Here is a 21,898-nt window from a genome sequence, read left to right on the forward strand (position 1 = left end):
AAAGGTACAAGGTGAACCCTTGACATTAAGTCTAGACGTGTCCAACTCTGGGGGGTGGTGCTCATCTCCATTCCTAAGCCAAAGAGCGGGTGTTGTCCATAGACATCTCCAGGGTCATGTGGCTGGAATGGCTGAATGGAGCACTGTTACCTTCCCATTGGAGTGGTACCAACTGATCTACTCATATTTGCATGTTTTTGAACTGCTAGGCTGGCAGAAGCTGGAGGTAACAGTGGGAGCTCCCCTAGCTCCCCAAATTCAAACTGCCAACCTTTTGGTCAGCAAGTTCGCAGCTCAGCGGTTTAACCCGCTGCGCCACCAGGAGCTCAGATTTCTAGATAAGGGATATTCAAATTGTATATGTGAATCAAATAAGTGGAAATTCACATCCCTGCTTGTCAATTTAGAAAAACAGGTGCAAATGCAGCTTCTCCAGAGATTGTATAATCCAAAAACCAAAACTCATCTCAAAAGTCTCCCCCGGCCCCCTGCCCGCCAAAATATGAATGCCTCACCTGCCAAGTAATTTGTCAACCCCTTCGACTGGAGGGAACGGCCGAGTGTAAGAGAAAGGAAACCAGCCTTTCCTGCAGAATGAAGGAAGGGAAGCAGACATTTAAAACAGGAAGGGAAATGACACACAGCCACTTCCTATTCTCTTGAAGTTCCAGATATATAGGCCCCTCTGAAGGACAAGAAGCAGCAAGGAGCTGTGTCCGCCAAGAAACAGAGCCAGAATTTGGGAGTCCTTGGCAAACCAAGGACAGTGTAAGAAGAGCTTCCTAGCTGGTGCTCCTTGCAGGTTACCTCTAGTGGTTTGGTACTGAATCAGGCACTCATCGACTGCTTTGATGTGGCTCACTGAAATCACAGGGGGAGACATCTCCCATTCTCTGCTGCTAACTGAGATCCTTTAAGAATCCCATCTGAGAGAAAGATGTAAAATTTCCGAAAAGCTGAAGCCATAGAAACACTTTTTGGTTGGCATCTCACTTGCAATGTCTGTTTTCGTAAATGGCCTTATAGGCGCACCAAAGTGAATGAAATCAATACTTAACATCAGTATCCACCTAGAACAGGCATGGGCAAACTTTGGCCGTCCATGTGTTTTGGACTTCAACTCCCACAATTCCTAACAGCCTCAGCCATTCATTTTCCCTCTCAGCCCTTTCTATATATGCTGTAATGTCATGTAGTTTGGACATGTAGAAGCATCAGTACTGTTGGTTTAGATCAGGCATGGGCAAATCTGAAAATAGCAACTTTCTTCAAGCCTCCACTAGTTATTTGGTATGTATGTAATTGCTTACTGTATCGTATATGTGTATATTGGTTTGCAGTTTTTAAAACTCTTTGTTGTGGGAATGGCTGCAGACCATGCAATCAGATTTGGGCTTGTTCAGAGCTCAGACTCCACTTTACATCTCAGACGCCATTGGACTTTCAGATTAGATAGAGATGCTATTAGACTCTCAGAACAGAGAGAGGCTTTAGATTAGGCAAGGGCAAACTTCGGCCCTCCGGGTGTTTTGGACTTCAACTCCCACAATTCCTAACAGCCAGTAGGCTGTTAGGAATTGTGGGAGTTGAAGTCCAAACACCTGCAGGACCTAGAAGCTGCCATGGTGCTAGTGGAAACTAGTGGCAGGTCTGATACACCGCGTCCTCATGTGCAATGGACCGGACACTCCAATGGGCATCCAGATATCAACTAGGAAGTATGAAAACACAACAGGAGCACCCAATGCATATCAGAAATACCCAACACGTAGTACAAAGGGCTAGTTGAAGCCAGATGAAGCAGTGAGGAGGATCTTACAATTTGGTCGCCTCGTTTTCCCCATAATGCCAGCCATCCCGTGCCTCAGTCACCAACAAAAGGATAACATCTCCCTCCTGGAAGTTGAGCAAAGTGGTGTTCTCTCCTGCCGCATGTGAGAATATTGCCTGGACCCTCCGGCGCTCAGAACGGGAAGGCAAGATCGAAAGGGGACTGATGCGGGGCAGGGTCTTGTTCTCCACTGTAGGGACAGAAGGAGGAGTGGGACAGGAAAGTAAATAGATGTGACTGTTGGGTGAGTGGGCTTATTAATAAAAGACCCTTCTCATAAATGCACAGCAGAGTAACTTAGCAACAGCAGCATGACTCAACACCAGTAGCTCAAAGTGATAAAAAGAACAAAAACACACAGACCAATGTTATCTCTTCCAAAGGAGGATTTTCTTTATAGCAAAACAATATGGCTGCACTATTTACAAGAACAAGGTTTCCATGACACAAATAAAGTTCAACCTTCACACTAATGCAATGTTTCTTAACCTTCCTAACACCGTGACCACTTAATCCCTCATGTTGTGGTGACCCCCAACCATAACATTATTTTCATTGCTACTTCATAACTGTAATTTTGCTACTGTTGTGAATTGTAATGTAAATATATGATATATGACATGCAGGGTGTATCTTCATTCATTCATGGGATCAAATTTGGCAATACCCGATACATCCAAATTTGAATACTGGTGCTGGGACAGATTGATTTTGTCATTTGGGAGATGTAGTTGCTGGGATGTATAGTTAAACTACTATACATCAAAGAGCATTCTGAACTCTACCAATGATGGAATTGAACCAAACTTGGCACACAGAACTCCCGTGGCCAACAAAAAATACTGGAAGGATTTGGTGGGCACTGACCTTGAGTTTTGGAGTTGTAGTTCACCTACATCCAGGCAGCACTGTGGACTCAAACAATGATGGATCTGGACCAAACTTGGCATGAATACTCAATATGCTCAAATGTGAACACTGGTGGAGTTCGGGGGAAATAAATTATGACATTTGGGAGTTGTAGTTTCTGGGATTTATAGTTCACTTGCAATCAAAGAACATTCTGAACCCCACCAGCGATAGAATTGGGTCAAACTTCCCACACAGAACCCCCATGACCAATAGAAAATACTGTGTTTTCTGATGATCTTTGGTGACACCTCTGACACCCCCTCGTGACCCCTCCATGGGTCCCGACCCCCAGGTTAAGAAACACTGCACTAGAGCTTCACACATGAGGCCTTCTCATACCAAGGTTTACCTCACAGACGAAGGCCTACCTCACACTGTGAGTTCTTCTCACAGACTGAGACCTTTCTCCCACTGAGGCAAACTAACACAGAGGCCTACTAAGCTACAGGCACATCTGCTTATATGGAACTGCAGCTTTTCCTCAGTCATTGCATTCATTTAACCCTTTCAGTGCTTGACTCACATTTTTTGCAATTAAAGATAACTAGTTAACTTTTAATATTTCTGACAGTGGCTCCCTTTGGTATAGAACATTTTGCTTTCTACCTGCCACCAGAAAGATTTCAGACTACATGATCGTTTTGTATGAACACAAGTTAGGTTTGTTATTTTTTGTGGGTTTTTTTTGTTTTGTTTTTGTTTTTTATATGGAATTTATCTTAACCCAATTCTCCCAAAGAGAATGTACAGGGAATATATTTCAAATGAGAATCTAATAGCATGAAATCAAATTTGCTATTGAATTTAAGCATATAACCTTTCCCTAGATTTTAAAAAAAGGGTTGTTTTTGTTTTTTTCACTACAAATTTGTCTTTCCACCTACTGTTTACCCCATGCTGGCTCTTCTCGCCTCTCACTCCCCAAAGGATTAGGCGCCTTTGTGAATCCTGAATCTTTTCATCTAGCTTCATGAGTTCCAAAAGGATGCAACGGTGAAACTGCATAAGTCTGCTATTTTTGTTTTAAAGAACAGGAAGAGCCCGTAGAAAGGATTTGTTCTTTTCCAATGTTCCAAAGCCTGAATTTCTGACCAGAATTTAATGAGAACAGGACCAATCAGATGCCAGAATTCTAGAACAATCAAGGAAAGGAACTGTCCCATTCAGCCCTGTATTAAAGGATGCACGATAAACAAGGATTGTGGTTGGGATCAGCGTAGGAGACTCACCCAAGGTTGCCAGGCGAGTCTCCATTGACATCTTGCGTGGCATTGGCAGGGTGCAGGAGTAGCTGTCAGCAGTCTTTGTCTGCGGAGGGGTTTGAGTGGTTTGTGTGGGTGGAAGACCTGATGTGATGGTGATGGTTTCATTAATTGGTGGATGGCCCAAGTCCCGAGAACCACGTCCACGGTGTGAATCACCATTTGGCAATGGGGTCACCTCCTGGACTGAAGCACGCTATGTGGATTGAGCAGGAAAAGTTCCAAAAGATAGGAGAAATGAGACAAGACAAGGGGGAGAAACAAACAAGAGGCCATTTGAGCATCAAGAGGTCAGAAATATTACCTCGGGGTGATTACATCACTCAAAAGCCACTTTGAGTTCCCTTTGGGGAGATAAAGCAGGGTATTATTATTAATAATAATAATAATAATAATAACCCCAAAGGAATTTCCAGTGTTGTAGCCACAACATTTATTATTTCCGACATTTATATCCCACCCTTCTCACCTTGAAGGGGACTCAGAGAGGCTTACAAATTATATGTACATACAATATTATTAGCATAGCACAATATTACTATTATATATTACTATATTGTACTATACAACTATACGGCAATATTATTAGTAATATTACATGTAATATATAATATACAATTATTGTATTATTTTTAGTATATTGTATTACAATATTATGATGACTATTATATGTACATACAAAATATTATATTATAAGCATAGCACAATATTAGTATTATATATTACTATATTGTACCTATATTACTATACGGCAATATTATTAGTAATATTACATATAATATTATATTGTATTATTTTTAGAATTACAATATTGTACTATACCACTATACGGCAATATTATTAGTAATATTACATATAATATTATATTGTATTATGTTTAGAATATTGTATTACAATATTATAATCAATATTGTATGTACATACAAAATATTATATTATAAGCATAGCACAATATTAGTATTATATATTACAATATTGTACTATACCACTATACTGCAATATTATTAGTAATGTTACATGTAATATATAATATACAATTATTATATTGTATTATTTTAGTATTCTATTGTATTACATTATAATATTATTATAAATATTATATGTACATAAAATATATTATATTATTAGCATAGAACAGTATTATCATTATATATTATTATATTGTACTATTATATATACTGCAATATTATTAGTAATATTGCATGTAATATATAATATACAATTATTATATTGTATTATTTTTAGTATTATAATGTATTACATTATAATATTATATGTATATACAACATATTATATTATTAGCATAGCACAATATTAGTATTATATATTACTATACTATTGCTGGGAAGAGGGGCTCCCAACTGATGACCCAGGAGACATGGTGAAACTATCTAAAAGTCTTCAGTGTAGCAGCTCAAAAGCATCCCATTTTTCAACCTTTTTCCATACTTTAGAAAAATTGTCAGCTGAAAACAAGGCTACAGAAACCCATGGCAAAGTGTCATATTGTTTGTTTGATACAGTGGAGAACAAAATTGGACCCCTTTCTCCACTAAAACTGATGGTGAAGGAGCAAGCTGGGGGAACTAACTGACATGTCACTAGCTTCCACTAACCACATACTTACATGATTTGCTCCCAACTCTGACAGCTCTTCCAGGATCTTGGCGTTAGGGAGGGGATCAGGGGATCTTCCAGGATCAGGGATGGGAGCCCCACTGGAGATGTTATTGGCTGTGAGCTTGACCAAGGCCAGTGCCCGTTCTGGTAACCGGGTGGGCTGGGTGCATGATGCCTGCCAGATGGGCAACTTGGTGGCCAGCAGTTCCCGCACCTGCAGGGGTTGAAAAACACAGTGATTGTTTTGGTTTCTTTGGTATAAACAGATTTGACCCTCTCATACTTACACTTTACAATCTTGAAATTTAAAATGGTTGTGTGTTTAAATATGGAAAGACTGTATATACTCGAGTATAAGCCTAGTTTTTCAGCATATTTTTAATGCTGAAAAAGACCTCCTCGGCTTGAGTGAGGGTCCTGGTGGGAAGGTATGGGGCTGAAAGAAGCAGGGCTTCTAACAGCTGAGTGCCTCCTCTCTTTTAAGCACAGCAACCCAGCTGGATCTCTGTGCCGAGAGAGGAGGAGGGGAAGGCACGCAACCTCTCCTCTTGGCCCAGCAACCCACTAAGGAGCCTCGATGGCACAATGGATTAAACCCTTGTGCTGGCAGGACTGAAGACCAAGAGGCTGGAGGTTCGAATCGGGGGTGGGGGGGGGGGAGGAGTATGGATGAGTTCCCTCTGTCAGCTCCAGCTCCCCATGAGGGGACATGAGAGAAGCCTCCCACAAGGATGGTAAAAATATCAAAACATCCGGGCGTCTCCTGGGCAACATCCTTGCAGACGGCCAATTCTCTCACACCAGAAGCGACTTGCAGTTTCTCAAGTCGCTCCTGACATGACAAAAAAACAAACAAACAAACCAATCAACTGGGTTGCTGTGCCGAGAGGAGAAGCTGTGTGCCTCAATTAATGTAATTTTATTGGTATCTATTTTTATTTTGAAATTTACTAGTAGCTGCTGCATTTCCCATCCTAGGCTTATACTCGGCTCAATACGTTTTCCCAGTTTTTTGGTGGTAAAATTAGGCGCCTCGGCTTATATTTGGGACAGCTTATACTCGAGTATGTATGGTACTTGTCTATTAGCAACCACATCAAATCTATAGGAAAATCTGCAGGGTCTGATTCCCATCTTTGAAACCAAACTAGGACCAAACTAGAAGTAAAATATATACACACTTTAAGTCACAGTTTTTAAATATGTAAAGTGAACCAGCTAGTTTGATAACTGTGGGAATCATATCATATGTGGATTGAGAATTTAACCCTTTTCTCTTCTCTGCTGTGGTTCAGAGGAAAATTCTCCCTGTGAAACCGCTCTTTGCTTCTGCAGTTACACCAAATTCTATAGAATCACAGAATGCATATGGCCCTCCCTGCATCCCTTTTCTATCAAAGGACAGGATGCTAATCTTACTTCCCCATCAACAACCTTCTGAAATCTGGTGAAGGCCTTCCTTTCTAGGCTTACATTTAATGTGTGCATTTTTACCTAATCTTTTAAAACCTGATTTGACTAGTCTGGAAGTTGTAGTGAAAAAAACAACACACTGAATCTGTTGAGTTTTTTAAAAGAAAAATATCTGGAATGTTTTGACTGCTGTTGCAACATTATCTTCTGTGCCTCTTGTGTGTTTGCTTTAAACCGTAAGTGTGGTTTTAATGTGATACTGCTATATTTTGCCTTGAGCTCTGGGGAGGAGAGGAGGAGGAAGAGTATAAATGCCCTCAAGCAAATTATTAAATATAACAAGAGGAACTATAATCTAATGCCTATATTGAGGGTGGCAGAATATGGTGAAAAATGGGGTTCCCTCCTGTGTGGTGGATTTTACTCACCTTACTGTGATAGTTGCTGAAATGTTTGGAAACGGCGCACTGACGATCCACGAGGAAGGAGTAGCGGCGCCTCTCTTCCGTCAAAGCTGCCTTGTAGCCTTCAGCCACATACCGATCCAGCTCACTTTGTTTGGTGCTCATGACTTCCACATACTTAGGCACAGGGAACAAAAAATAATAATAATCAAGAACAAGGGAATGGAACATTATGTTTTCAGCCAATATGCAATCATATCAATATGTGTGTATGGAATATACTCCCTTTTCCTAAAAAATGGAATTCATGTAGTGTTGCCAGATCTCAAGGCTTGGCCCTGAATCTCAGGCCCAGAACCCCCCTCTCAGGGAAAAAGAGGAGGAATCTCAGAGTGCGAGCACTGCCTCGAAAAGAAATGTTTGGTCCAGATCCATTTGTGTTTGGGTTCTCAGTACTCTCTGGATGGAGGTGAACTACAACTCCCCCAAATCAAGATGACATTCCCCCAAAGATCTCCAGTATTTTTTGCTGATCATTAGGGCTCTGTGTACCAAGTTTGGCCCAATTCCCTCTTTGGTGGAGTAGAGTGCTCATTGATTGCAGGTGAACGATACATCCCAGTACCTACAACTCCTATAAATCATTGTGAATTCTCCCCAAACCTCTCTAGTATGTTAAGCTGCTGATCAATTCCTCTGTTTGCTGTGTGCCATAGAAAAGAGTAAAAAAGGGTTAAGGGAGAAGCAGTGGGTGGAGTCATGCGAATTCCACACCAATGGAGAGAGTAAGAAACACTGGGATATCTGTGGTGAAGGAAACTCATGAAATCTAGGATGAAATTGTCCCATATGAAAGCCTTCACTTGGGTGGTGGGCAGTATGGTGTTTGTGGAGGACACTGGCAGGGCTCTTGGACATGTTCCTGGCACTCACTATAACCTGTAATGTCATTGGAGGGAGGGCCATTGGTGTCTCCTGAGTAGTGGGAGCTGTAGCTGTTTGTGGAGGCAGGAGTTTATCTGTGTAAGTGGACAGCCCAGCTACATACACACATACATATTTTCACTTTTATTAGGTGTATAGATTTATTTAAAGTTGATGTATTGTGCTTAATAACATCACTAGAGCCCTGTGAAATCGTAACAGATAATCCTTAGTCTCAGGTTTTGGTTTTGATATCCTAGTGCCCAGGATAGCCCAACCTGGCATCCCTTGATCCAACTTGAGTTATAATAAAACACAGTTAAAACAACAGATAGCACAAGTTTTTTTCTTAAATCAGTTTCAAAAACACGCGTAATGAAAATAGCTTTAAAAAACAGTTAAAACAAAATGATTATAAGGTCTAAGATTTGGCAGAGAACAATAAAAAAGGAAATACTCAATGGTGGCTCACTGTCTATGTAATGTTCTGCTGCGTTATTCTGTTTTAAGCACTTGATAAAGACCTATATGGAGGCCCCGGTGGCGTAATGGGCTGAGCTCCCACTGTTAGCCCCAGCTTCTGACAACCTAGCATTTAAAAAACATGCAAATGTGAGTAGATCAATAGGTACCGCTCCTGTGGGAAGGTAACGGCACTCCATGCAGTCATGCCAGTGGCCACATGACCTTGGAGGTGTCTATGGACAACGTCAGCTCTTCATCTTAGAAATGGAGATGAGACACACACACACACACACACACCCCAGGAGTCGGACATGACTAGACTTAATGTCAAGGGGAAACCTTTATCTTTAAAGACCTATATACTTTCTCAGCTAAATAATAGTGGCTTCTTCATAATGCTATTTTCATGTTAATTTTATATGAGTGATCTTGGAAATTCTATCTGAAAAAGTAGGATGCCTTAGTCATAGATAGATAACTCCTAATGTGGAGCCACTCTTGTTTAAGTAGAATAGCCTGCATTTGCATATGGCCCTGAAGCCTCCAAACCTAAAAACAGATCAGTACAGAAAGAGTGCTGAACACGGTGTGCCTCATTTCAAATCCCCTTTCAGTAATGAAACCCTTTGAAAAGCCTAGAGAAAAATCTCTATCTGTCAATACAATCTATCTCAGCAGGTTCCTTCAAGAAGAAAATTAAGTGTTTAGGCTCACTCGGGGGCAATGGCTGGTTTCATGGTTGTGAATCTGTTCTTGGTTGTACTCTGAATCTTAAAGGATTTACCCAAGGCAATGAGTTCTAAGTATTGTTTTGGTACTGTGTCATTTTATTTTTATGTGCGGCACCTTGAGTGCTTTTGTGAGCAGCCCAAGTCCCTTCAGGAGATGATGTGGGATACAAATAAATAGTAATAATAATAATAATAATAATAATAATAATAGCAAAATAAGGTCAGTACCTTGGAAAGCTCCTTTAAAGTTGGTACTAAAAGACTAGAGCATGAATTGCAATGAAACCACCTTTGCCCTATCTCTAGATTTGACTTTCAAAAGCAAGTTCCTAGTCCTTATGGGCTCAAAGGCAGAAGTAAAGCAGAGTACCTATGCTTGGTTTGTTTAATTGCTGAGCAATGCCTCTTGGGCTGGTTCCAGACTTTGTCATGCTCCGAAAAGACCCATTAAAACCACTCACGGCTGTGGAATGCCCTCCCCTCCCCAGAGCCTGTCTGCCACCCACACCGCAATTTCTCCAGCACCAGGTTGAAACATGTTCATGGGGTTTTTTTATTTTGTGATGTTTTAAGACAGCAGCACTTTTAGCCATTCTTTTATCATATTTTATGCTGCCATGTAACAGACTGCCTCGAAATTCTAAGATAAATGAAGGCAGGTACAGTAACTCTCCAGTTCGGGAATTATTCTTTCTGCCTCCTTGAAATTCTCTTAAAGGGATGAGGCAAAAATGTTCCATTGTTTTAAATTCTGATTTGGACCTTTACCAAATGTAATTTCCTTTGAGTGCCTGTTAGATACACTTAACAGATTGTGTGGTGCACAGAGAAACATTACTTCCACAAACATTAAAGTTGGCACAGAAACAACAATAGTTTTAATTGTATTTTTATTGTATCTTAATTTGTATGCTTCATGATTTGTAATTTTAATTGTAATTCAATTAAATATTTAACTGTCAATTTTAACCTACATTTTATGGGAGCGGTTCTTTGCGTAGTTTTTAATATGCTTTTTAATAGTGTTGTGTTTTATTGCTTTGTTTTAACCCTGCTGTATCTCAACTCAAGCGCAAAGAGAGGCAGGTATTATTATTATTATTATTATTATTATTATTATTGTACACAATCTTGCTTATCCAACCTTCAGTCATATAACATTCTGTATTATCCAACGCAGTCTAACTCCTGCCCAGATCCACAGCACTTTCAAGACATTGCAATGTTTTGGTGCTAAATTCGTAAATACAATAATTACTACATAACGTTACCATGTATTGAACTGCTTTTTCTGTTGATTTGTTGTAAAACATGATGTTTTGGTGCTTAATTTGTAATTTGACATTTAATAGGCTTTTCCTTAATCCCTCCTTATTATCCAACATTTTTGCTCATCCAATGTTCTGCTGGCCCATTTATGTTGGATAAGCAAGACTCTACATTATTGTTATTATTATTGACACAAAAGCACAGTATGTCACAGCAAACGAGATCTATATGCTGGATTTCGTATCACAAAATCACAAGTCGAACACTTCCCAAGCGTCTAGGACTGTGTGATATTATTATTATTATTATTATTATTATTATTACTATTATTACACTATGTCACTCAATTTGAAAAAATAAATATGTTCCTGGTTTTACAGTGTTATTCCCTATTTAATTGTGTGATACCTATTTTGAAAGTAGTTGTAATACTCCAGAAACTTTGTTTTGGTGGCTGCCACAAACTATGTTGAATCAGTTTAGGCTCTATGAGATACTCATTGAAATACTCATTGAAAAACTATAGCAAAATTTGCTATAGCAGGATGTCTCACAAAAACAAAGTTTTTGCTGTTTAATAAACCTTTTCTCTATTTTTAATGATAGAACCAATTACGAAATGACATTTATATCTCAGGAACAAAAATCATGTTACATAATTTTATTATTAGAGATAGTATTAGAATTATTTTCACATTTTAATACATTTAATACATATATTTTTATTTTGTATTGTGACATGTTTGCTATTAGCCATCTTAAGTGGATGAGAGGGGAAAGGAAAGGGCCTAAGGCTGTTAGGAATTGTGGGAGTTGGAGTCCAAAACACCTGGAAGGCTGAAGTTTGCCAGATATGGAGTTTAAGAGTACTGGAAATAGCAACCTTCTTCAAGCCTCCACTAGTTATTTGTTATGTATGTAACTGCTTACTATATTGTATGAGTGTATATTGGTTTGTAGTTTTTTAAACCCTTTGTTGTGGGAATGGCTGGAGACCATGTAATCAGATCTGGGCTTGTTCAGGGCTCAGATTCCATTTTAGATCTCAGACGCCATTGGACTTTCTGATTAGATAGAGACACTATTAGACTCTCATTACAGAGAGATACTTTAGATTGGGCAAAGGCAAACTTTGGCCCTCCAGACATTTTGGACTTCAACTCTCACAATTCCTAACAGCTGGCAGGCTGTTAGGAATTGTGGGAGTTGAAATCCAAAATACCTAGAGGGCCGAAGTTTGCCCATGCCCACTTTAGATTATGGACTGTTGGTTATGAGAAAGATGTCCTGTGTTACCCACACAGAGAAACTACTTAAAATCTACTGGATTCATAAGCAAAGTACCAGTATGCTGAATACATGAAGCCTGTGAGTAGACCAATGATGTTACTTTTAAAGAAGTCAGCTTATTTTTGTCTCTTCAGAGCATGATTTAAAGGCAAATACATTTTAAGGGAGAGTGGATGCTTTTGGGGGGGGGGGGGGGGCAACTAAAAGAACACTTCTAAAACTCTGCTATATATGTGTGTGTGTTTGTGCATTGGCATATCTTTGTCCCTAACAGTTCGAAGAGCTAGTTAGGATATCATGTTAACAGCTAAGAAACTTAATTGCTTTACATGAAAGACATTTCCCAAAAAAAGGTAATGGCATCATTTTTTCAGAAAAGTTGTGACTTCTAACAAGGCCATGCCTTTCCAAAAATCATAAGGTTTTGGAGATGTCCAGTTTCCAAAAAAAAGTGTGGGGGTAAGTGCTCTAGGGTAACTTTAAGAGATGAGGAAGAGGCACTTCTTTGATCTCTCTGTCAAAAAGGACTACCGGGAGGGTTAAGGGGGCAACTTCATAGGATCCAGAAGATGAAGGGTTAGCTCTAACACCCCTTTCCCTTCCTGGCGGCCTCCAGCCTAAGCAGGCCTTGATCCTGAAGTAATGGTTGCCCCAGCAACAAGGTTGACAAAAGGGGCCTTCCCTGAGCCAAATGCCAGTTTCACTGCAACCAGGATTCACAAAATGAGGGTAGAAGGAGGTGGGGAGGCCAGGAATGGTAAACAGGGGAAGCAGAGCTTTGAACCAAAGTGAGCAAAAGCGTGGAAATGCAAAGAAGGCATGAGATATGAAACAATGCCCATGTGCCATTTGTCTTTGGCATGACACTGGACACTCACATTGGTGTAGTACAGGCATGGGCAAACTTGGTCCCTCCAGGTGTTTTGGACTTCAACTCCCACAAGTCCTAACAGCTTCAGGCCCTTTCCAAAGGAATTGTTAGGAATTGTGGGAGTTGAAGTCCAAAACACCTGGAAGGTCCAAGTTTGCTCATGCCTGGTGTAGTATCCCAAAACACAGCATCTCTCCCCCTATGTGAGCGTTTCTCAATCTGGGGGTCAAGACCCCCAGGGGGATGTCACGAGAGGGTGTCACAGGGATCGCCAAAGACCATCAGAAAACACAGTATTTTCTGTTGGTCATGGGGGTTCTATGTGGGAAACTCAGTTCAATTCCATCATTGGTGGAGTTCAGAATACTCTTTGATTGTAAGTGAACTATAAATCCCAGCAACTACAACTCCCAAATGTCAAGGTCTATTTCCCCCAAACTCCACCAGTGTTCACATTTGGGCATATTGAGTATTCATGCCAAGTTTGGTCCAGATCCATAATTGTCTGAGTCCACAGTGCTCTCTGGATGTAGCTGAACTATAACTCTAAAACTCAAGTTCAATGCCCACCAAACCCTTCCAGTTGTTTCTTTTGGTCATGGACGTTCTGCGTGCCAGGTTTGGTTCAGTTTCATCATTGGTGGGGTTCAGAATGCTCTTTGATTGTAAGTGAACTATAAATCCCAGCAACTACAACTCCCAAATGTCAAGGTCTATTTCCCCCAAACTCCACCAGTGTTCACATTTGGGCGTATTGAGTATTTGTGCCAAGTTTGGTCAACATCCACCACTGTTTGAATCCACAGTGCTCTCTGCATGTACGTGAACTACAACTCCCAAACTTAAGGTCAATGCCCACCAAACCCTTCCAGTATTTTCTGTTGGTCATGGGAGTTCTGTGTACCAAGTTTAGTTCAATTCCATCATTGGTGGAGTTCAGAATTCTCGTTCAATTTTATCATTGGTGGAGTTCGCAATCCTCTTTGATTGTGGGTGAACTATAAATCCAAACAACTACAACTCACAAATGACAAAATCAATCACCACCATCCCCAACCCCACCAGTATTCAAATTTGGGATTATTGGGTATTTGTGCCAAATTTGGTCCAGTGAATGAAAAGTCATCCTGCATATCAAATATTTACATTACGTTTCATAACAGTAGCAAAATTACAGTTACGAAGTACCAACGAAAATAATGTTATGGTTGGGATTCACCATAACATGAGGAATTGTATTAAGGGGTCTCGGCATTTGGAAGGTTGAGAAACACTGCTCTATGCATTTGCAAGCTTTTCTTTCTAGGCATGTGGCTACATTGTTTTAAAAACCTTTCCTGACAAGACTGACCAAGGAAAAATCTTCAACCAACTTCAGGAAATATTGGGACTTCTTTCTCCCTTTTCTTTACAACCACAATGGGGGTAAATTTGAAGGACTGGAATTCTGAATTAGAGCAGAACTTTTCAAACATTTCATTTTGGCGGCATGCTTTTGAGACAGGTGTCACTTCGCAACACAGTCATTCAGTTCGAATAGCAAACTGGAGGTTAAATCAACCCCTTCTAGATTTTCAATTGTACTGAAATGCTTTCAATGTAAGTCACTTTGAGTCTCCTTGTGGAGAGAAAAAGTGGGGTACATATAAATATAATAATAAGATACCGGAACAAACATAAATCGCAATGACAAAATGTATGGGGACACAACATATCCTGTGATGTACTTTTCATGCATATATTTTAAAAATATGTTTAAGGGAGATGCTGGAATGTGTCCATAGGAGGGCGACTAAATGATCATGGGTCTGTAGAACAAGCCCTATGAGGAGTGGCTTAAAGAGCTGGGCATGTTTAATCTGAAGAAGAGAAGGCTGAGAGGAGACATGATGAAGGCCATATATAAATATATGTGGGGAAGTCACAGAAAGTAGGGAGCAGTGTGGTGGAGGCTCCTTCTTTGGAGGCTTTTATACAGAGGCTGGATGGCCATCTGTCAAGGGTGCTTTGAATGCGATTTTCCTACTTCTGGCCAGGGGGTAGGACTGGATAGCCCATGAGGCCTCTTCCGACTCTATAATTCTATATGATTTGTAAGATAATCACATGCATTTCCAAGATTTTTGTCATTTCTCATTACTTTTGTGTGACACACCTACACACTAACGTGTTGCAACACACAGTTTGGAAAGCTCTGAATTAGAGGAATGTTATTAAAAGTAGAAGTGTGAAAATATAGTGTTATTTAAAAGGAATAGGATAGCAAAGAGTGAAATTCAGCAAGTGTGATGTTTAAATAAGAGTTTGTAGTTTTTTGTATATGTCTATTCATCATCATCATCATCAAAGCTTTACTAGAGCCCAAAGATCCAAATAGCTCAACAGTCAATGATACACAAAGTGCGTACAGATTAATAAACTGATTAGTCTATGTTTATTAAGGTAGGCATGTTCTGGGTTAGGAATGATTGTTTTAATTTTACTTGTATTAGATGTAATATTGGTCTTATATATTGTTTGTTTCTATTTCCCCTATTATTTCTGAATAAAGGTTATTTAAAAAAAACACTTTTGTCTGTAAAGTTTGCAGGTATCAACGAGTGTGCAATTAAAACGCCCTGAATTTGTACAATTATGTGCTGCGGATCAGTGCATATGAGCACCTGGCATGTGTAAATGCCTTTGCACAAACAGGATATCTATTTGTTTATGTGTGAACGTATGGTATGCATAAGAAGTCTGTACATGGGTCAGGCTGTGCGTGCATTTTTCTCCGAGCGATTGGAGGTGGCCCCTCTCTCTAGAGATTACCTCTCCAGGCACCAAATGGCCAAAGAATGTTAAACCTTTTAAAGACATAAACTTCTTAGTGACCCCAATCCCAGCACCCAGACGGTGTCCGTACAGAGCAGCCAGCAACCTTTGTGGGGAGAAAACACCGCTTGTGGGGTGAGCAATGCAACTGTCACTCTTCCCTGCAGAAAATAAATCCTTTTGGCTATACATGGCATTAAGCAGTCGCATCCCTAAAGGAAGAGAGACGTTCTGGAGCTTGAGGAAAAACATATACACCATATACATATACAAACATCTATGTATATAAGTTCCAGAAACTGCCACTGAGTGTGTCTACCAGCATGGTTACCACATCCAAATATAGAATCATAGAATCATAGAGTTGGAAGAGACCTCATGGGCCATCCAGTCCAACCCCCTGCCAAGAAGCAGGAAAATTGCATTCAAAGCACCCCCAACAGATGGCCATCCAGCCTCCTTCCAAAGAAGGAGCCTCCACCACACTCCGGGGCAGAGAGTTCCACTGCTGAACGGCTCTCACAGTCAGGAAGTTCTTCCTAATGTTCAGATGGAATCTCTATGAGATTTGAGAATTGCAATCCAAAATACAAGAATGCCATGCTCTAATCTAGACACTTTGGTTATTGGGTTTTCCAGGCTGTATGGCCATGTTCCAGAAGCATTCTCTCCTGACATTTTGCCCACATCCGTATGAAAGTGAAAACGTGGCTCTGCGACCAAGCCTTTCGAGAACTCATGGAATAGATAGATATGGAATGATGTGCAATGACTATTGGAATGGCCCGGATTATGCTTGAGGATTGCACGATTAATTGTGAAGATATTGTCTACTTAAATGTTTATTTTAAGTGTACATTATTTTATGGCATCAAATAGTTGCCTATGTGTAAGCCGCCTTGAGTTCCCTCCGGGGTATAGAAAGGTAGGTAGAAATGTCGTACATAAACAAATAAATAAATCTATGGCAAGCATCCTCAGAGGTGGGCAAAATGTCAGGAAAGAATGTTTCTGGAACATGACCATACAACCCGGAAAACTCACAGCAACCCAGTGATTCCGGCCATGAAAGCCTTCGATGACACTTTGGTTAATCCTAGTGGTTACAACTGAAGAATCTGAGGCATTTCTGCTTCCAATCTTAATTGACAATCCTTTCCTGCTTCTTGGCAGGGGATTGGACTGGATGGCCCATGAGGTCTCTTCCAACTCTAAGATTCTGTGATTCCATCCTTATGTTTAGCACTTTATGAGTAAAGCACTCAAATACGAGTTACAAGCATCTGACTTACAAACGACTCATAGTTAAGAATGAGGGTAACACAACAGGAAGTAAGTGAAATCTACTCTTAGGAAGGGAAATCTACTCCTGGAAGAGTTATTATCAGGGGGGAAAGGCATCTCCACTGAAGCTTTCTCATCAATCCTTGTTTCCACAACAATCCAAATTTTTCAAAATCCAATTATTTCAAGGACAGAAAGTGAAGTGAAATCTTCTGAATAGGGGCACAGACAGCAATACAAATATCACATGGTTATTAGCCCTTCTCTATGCTATCCAAAGCTTGTATATATTTGGCTGGAGTTAAACTTAAAAATGTACCTTTTCCAACATACATACACATTCAACATAAGATCAAACTTGCAGAACCTATTTTATTCGTAACTTGGAGACTGCCTGTACTCTCCATGATCAGAATTTGGCTAGCACTGATGGAGATACTGTACCCAGCTATTTCATCAGACCCTGGCCCAACCCTGCTATGAGTCAGAGAGACGCAGTCTCCTTAGGCAACTAATTCTGGGGGTCATGACAAGGCTGCAAATTGTTGGTTTAATTTATTACTGCTGGATTTTTACTGTTACGCAGAAGGAAAGGAGGCAGTGCCCTAGGCGCCAAATTAACCCAACTGGTCTTAGGTATTATGCATCTCGGTTTAGGGTGTGGAAGAATGATTTGCTCCTTAATCTCAGGCAGCGAAGTGTCTCACCAGACATGTCTAGGCCCCGATCAGGCCCAGCCGTCAATATCCTCCACCAGAGAACATAAAAAAAATCTCCATTGCCAATAAATTCTTTTTCTGACATTTTTGCTTCAAGAGCCCACAAATCTGTTTTTTCAGTGCCAAATAAAAACAGCCCCTCCTAATGATTACTTGTTCTAAAAAAATCAATATATGCTGACCAGGTTGTTATATTTTGCATCTATCTATTGTACTTGGCTAAAGAGCTGAAAGATACATTTCCACAAGATTCAAACATGAGCTTGCCTATTCATGCATATAAAATGTGATTATTTGCCTCTTGATGCTTCCCAGACAAATGTGCAAATGGCACTCTATATCAAAGCTGTTGTTGGGTGACATAAATATACCAACTGTGATGAGTCAGCTAGGATCGCTTATTTGCATGCGCAAACCATGCACTATGTCCAATGTCAGTCCTTCTGGGAACAGTAATTGAGAAAGATAATTTTCCCAGCCTCTATCTACACATGTTACAAGGGAAACAGTTAAAATAGATCCCATTCATTTCAAGAGATCTATTTTAGGTAAGATTCATTGGATTTAGTCTCATCTCTTCATGCTTTGCTCAGTAACTATTGAACGTCTATCCGTGCCCACATTGAGAGAAATACAGGGTTACTGCCAAAATGATACCTCCATCAAAAGATCCCCCCCTCCCTCCACTAGCAATACAGTAAAGTCTTACTTATCCTTCCCTCATCCCATGTTCTGTATTATCCAACAAAGCCTGCCTCCCACCCAGATCCACTGCTATTTCAATACATTGCAATGTTTTGGTGCTAAATTTGTAAGTACAGTAATTACTACATAACGTTACCATGTATTGAACTGCTTTTTCTGTTGATTTGTTGTAAAACATGAAGTTTTGGTGCTTAATTTGTAAAATAATAACATAATTTGATGTTTAATGGACTTTTCTTTAATCCCTCCTTATTATCCAACATTTTTGCTTATCCAATGTTCTGCCAGCCCGTTTATGTTGGATAAGCGAGACTCTACTGTACTTCTTTTAGGCTATTATGTCATAGTGTTATATACTTACCTGTCTCTGTTTCATATAATTTGCTTCCTTGGGAAAAACCCAAAGGGTAAGTAATTTTGAATAGAGAACTTAGAATAATTATTGTATATTGAAGAAATTCTGGGGGATTCTGGGAGCAGTAATTGAGAAAGATAATTTTCCCAGCCTCTATCTACATGTTACAAGGGAAACAGTTAAAGTAGCACCAGGGTATTAATTTTATTGGTGGCAGCATCCAAGCAAGGGATGATCAGTTGTGTGAAACTAGAGGCCTGCATTAGTCTTCTAGAAGACCTTGGGGGGCTGTATTTCTCCCACCAGACCCCTGCTGCATTTAAATAAATATGTATGAAATGTATGTATGTATGTATGTATGTATGTATGCATGCATGTTTGAGTGTATGCTAAAATACTTGCGAATTCCAAAAATTTCGTTGCCATGTTTTAGCCTCCTCTTCCTGCCCCAATGATTTTAGATGCAGGAAAGGCAATGTTAACAACAGGACATTAGCTGAAAGTCACTTCATATTAGTTTCTGTTTTAAGTAAGGCGTCTGCAAGGCCTAAAATGGCTCAAGGAAGCCCAAAATGTGTGAAAATACTCCCATATCCCCAAAAGGCATTTGTGGCAAATGAAACCCCTGGTGCAATGGGTTAAACCCTTGTGTCGGTTGAATTGCTGACCGAAAGGTCAGTGGTTCGAATCTGGAGAGTAGAGTGAGCTCCCATCTGTCAGCTACAGCTTCTCATGCAGGGGCATGAGAGCAGCCTCCCAGAGGATGGTAAAACATTCAGGCATCCCCTGGGCAACGTCCTTGCAGACGGCCAATTCTCTCACACCAGAAGTGACTTGCAGTTTCTCAAGTCGTTCCTGACATGGAAAAAAAAATATGGCAAATGTCTGGAGGTCACAAAAAAACAGTCCTAAGCCTGCAGTTCATCCATCCCAGGAAAAAATTCAGTAAAAACTAATGCAAGGAAGTCCCACATTGAGTCACACCACTACCCCATCTAGATCAGAACAGCTCTCCAAGGTTTCAGAAAAACATCTTTCCCAAATTGATTGGTATAAATGGTACAAATCAGACAGGGGAATTTTTGTAACCCAAGCTTATGCTATACCACTGAACCATTATCTTCCCTTCCTTTCTATATATTTATTGAATGAGTATCTACTACAGCAAGGATAAGCAAACTCTGGCCCCCCAGGTGTTTTGGATTTAAACGCCGAACAGCTGGTAAGATGGCTAGGATTTCTGGGAGTTGAAGTCCAAAACACCTAGAGGGCTGAAGTTTGCCCATGCCTGTACTACAGAGATGGAAAATTTGTGGCTATCCAGATATTGTTGCACTGCAGTTCTGTTCATTCACTGGCTTTATTGGCTTGGACTTCAACAAAATGTAGTTCAACAGCAGTTTGAAGGTCCTATGCTGCCCATCCCTCATCTACCAGAGAGATACAGATGAAGAATATGGAGATTCCCCAGTCCTATCAGACTGGTATGAGAAAGAAGAGGAATACAGCTCAATGCTTGTCCACGGGCTTTATTCCATGTATATCCTGGACCCTGTTTTCAGCCTGGGTAGATGGCATTGGGCTAGACATATCCTTTGTCCAACCCAGCTTTGCCTGTTATCACTACATCTTCTAAATAAGCTCACCCAGTTTATAGAGGGAGCGCCTGGTTGTTCCATCTCCGGCCCTGAAAGCCTGTCCTGGAATTCCACACATCCGGCTTCTGGCAGGACGTGACACTCTTCCCTGGGGGAGTGTGCAATGTTCCCATTGTTTGCTTAAGCATTTCCCATCATGGGGTATGATCTGACCTCACTCTTCCATGCCTCCACAAACAATCTTACCTGCACCTCCCGATCACCATATTTCTGTGGGTTTTTGCTGTTCTGGCATTTTTTGCGTAGTTTCTTCAGCTCCGTCTGGCATTTCTCAATGGAATCTGCTTTGGAACGGTGTTCACCTTGATATTTCTTCAGAGTGGCCTACAATGTGGAGAATGGGTAAGGAAGAGGTAGCAGATAGCATGACCAGCTCTAGATAATGAAAAAGGATCTTCTGTGGTAGGAATAAAGAACCTTTGACATCTAGATGTTTTGACCATCTTCTCCCAGAATGTTAGCCACATGGCCATGGATAATAAAGAATGATGGGAGTTGTAGCCCAAAACATATGAAAAGCAAAAGTTTCCCCTTTCTTGCTCTATGGATCCTCTTTGTCTAGTTCCACATAAAAACACAGACTTTGCTGGAACTCTAGACAATTTTGGGATCTTCCTCAGTGAACAAGGAGATGGACAAATGTACTCCACTTAGGCAGAAAAAATGAATTGCAAAGATACAGAATGGGGGACGCCTGGCTCAATAGCAGTACGTGTGAAAAAGATCTTGGAGTCCTCGTGGACAACAAGTTAAACATCAGCCAACAATGTCATACGGCAGCTAAAAAAACCAATGGGATTATGGCCTGCATAAATAGGAGTCTAGTGTCTAGATCCAGGGAAGTCATGTTACCCCTCTATTCTGCCTTGGTCAGACCACACCTGGAATACTGTGTCCAATTCTGGGCACTGAAATTGAAGGGAGATGTTGATTCTTAAGCTGGAATGTGTCCAGAGAAGGGTGACTCAAAACGATCAAGGACTGGAGAACGAACCTTTTGAGGAGTGGCTTAAAGAACTGGGCGTGTTTAGCCTGCAGAAGAGAAGGCAGAGGAGACATGATGAGGGCCATGTATAAATATGTGAGGGGAAGTCATAGAGTAGAGGGAGCAGGCTCGTTTTCTGCTGCCCTGGAGAGCAGGACATGGAACAATGGCTTCAAACTACAGGAAAGGAGATTCCACCTGAACATTAGGAAGAACTTCCTAACTATGAGAGCTGCTCAGCAGTGGAATGCTCTGCCCTGGACTGTGGTGGAGGCTCCTTCTTTGGAGGCTTTTAAACAGAGGCTGGATGGCCATCTGTTAGGGGTGCTTTGAATGCGATTTTCCTGCTTCTTGGCAGGGGGTTGGACTGGATGGCCCACAAGGTG

General features: G+C 40.6%; 1 protein-coding gene across 1 annotated transcript in view; it reads right to left on the bottom strand.

Moving 5' to 3' along the window:
* LOC132777893 (BAR/IMD domain-containing adapter protein 2-like) overlaps positions 1-21,898 on the bottom strand; it is a 48,791-nt gene that overhangs the window by 8,469 nt on the left and 18,424 nt on the right. The window contains exons 6-11 of the mRNA XM_060780426.2: positions 20,714-20,851; positions 7,467-7,619; positions 5,633-5,839; positions 3,973-4,201; positions 1,820-2,021; positions 516-587 (exon numbers count right to left, since the gene is read on the bottom strand). Of these exons, the coding sequence (XP_060636409.2) occupies positions 516-587; positions 1,820-2,021; positions 3,973-4,201; positions 5,633-5,839; positions 7,467-7,619; positions 20,714-20,851 (1,001 nt within the window). The remainder of the gene's footprint in view (positions 1-515; positions 588-1,819; positions 2,022-3,972; positions 4,202-5,632; positions 5,840-7,466; positions 7,620-20,713; positions 20,852-21,898) is intronic.

The sequence above is a fragment of the Anolis sagrei genome, chromosome 6 (assembly GCF_037176765.1).
Source record: "Anolis sagrei isolate rAnoSag1 chromosome 6, rAnoSag1.mat, whole genome shotgun sequence".
NCBI classification, from domain to species: domain Eukaryota; kingdom Metazoa; phylum Chordata; class Lepidosauria; order Squamata; family Dactyloidae; genus Anolis; species Anolis sagrei.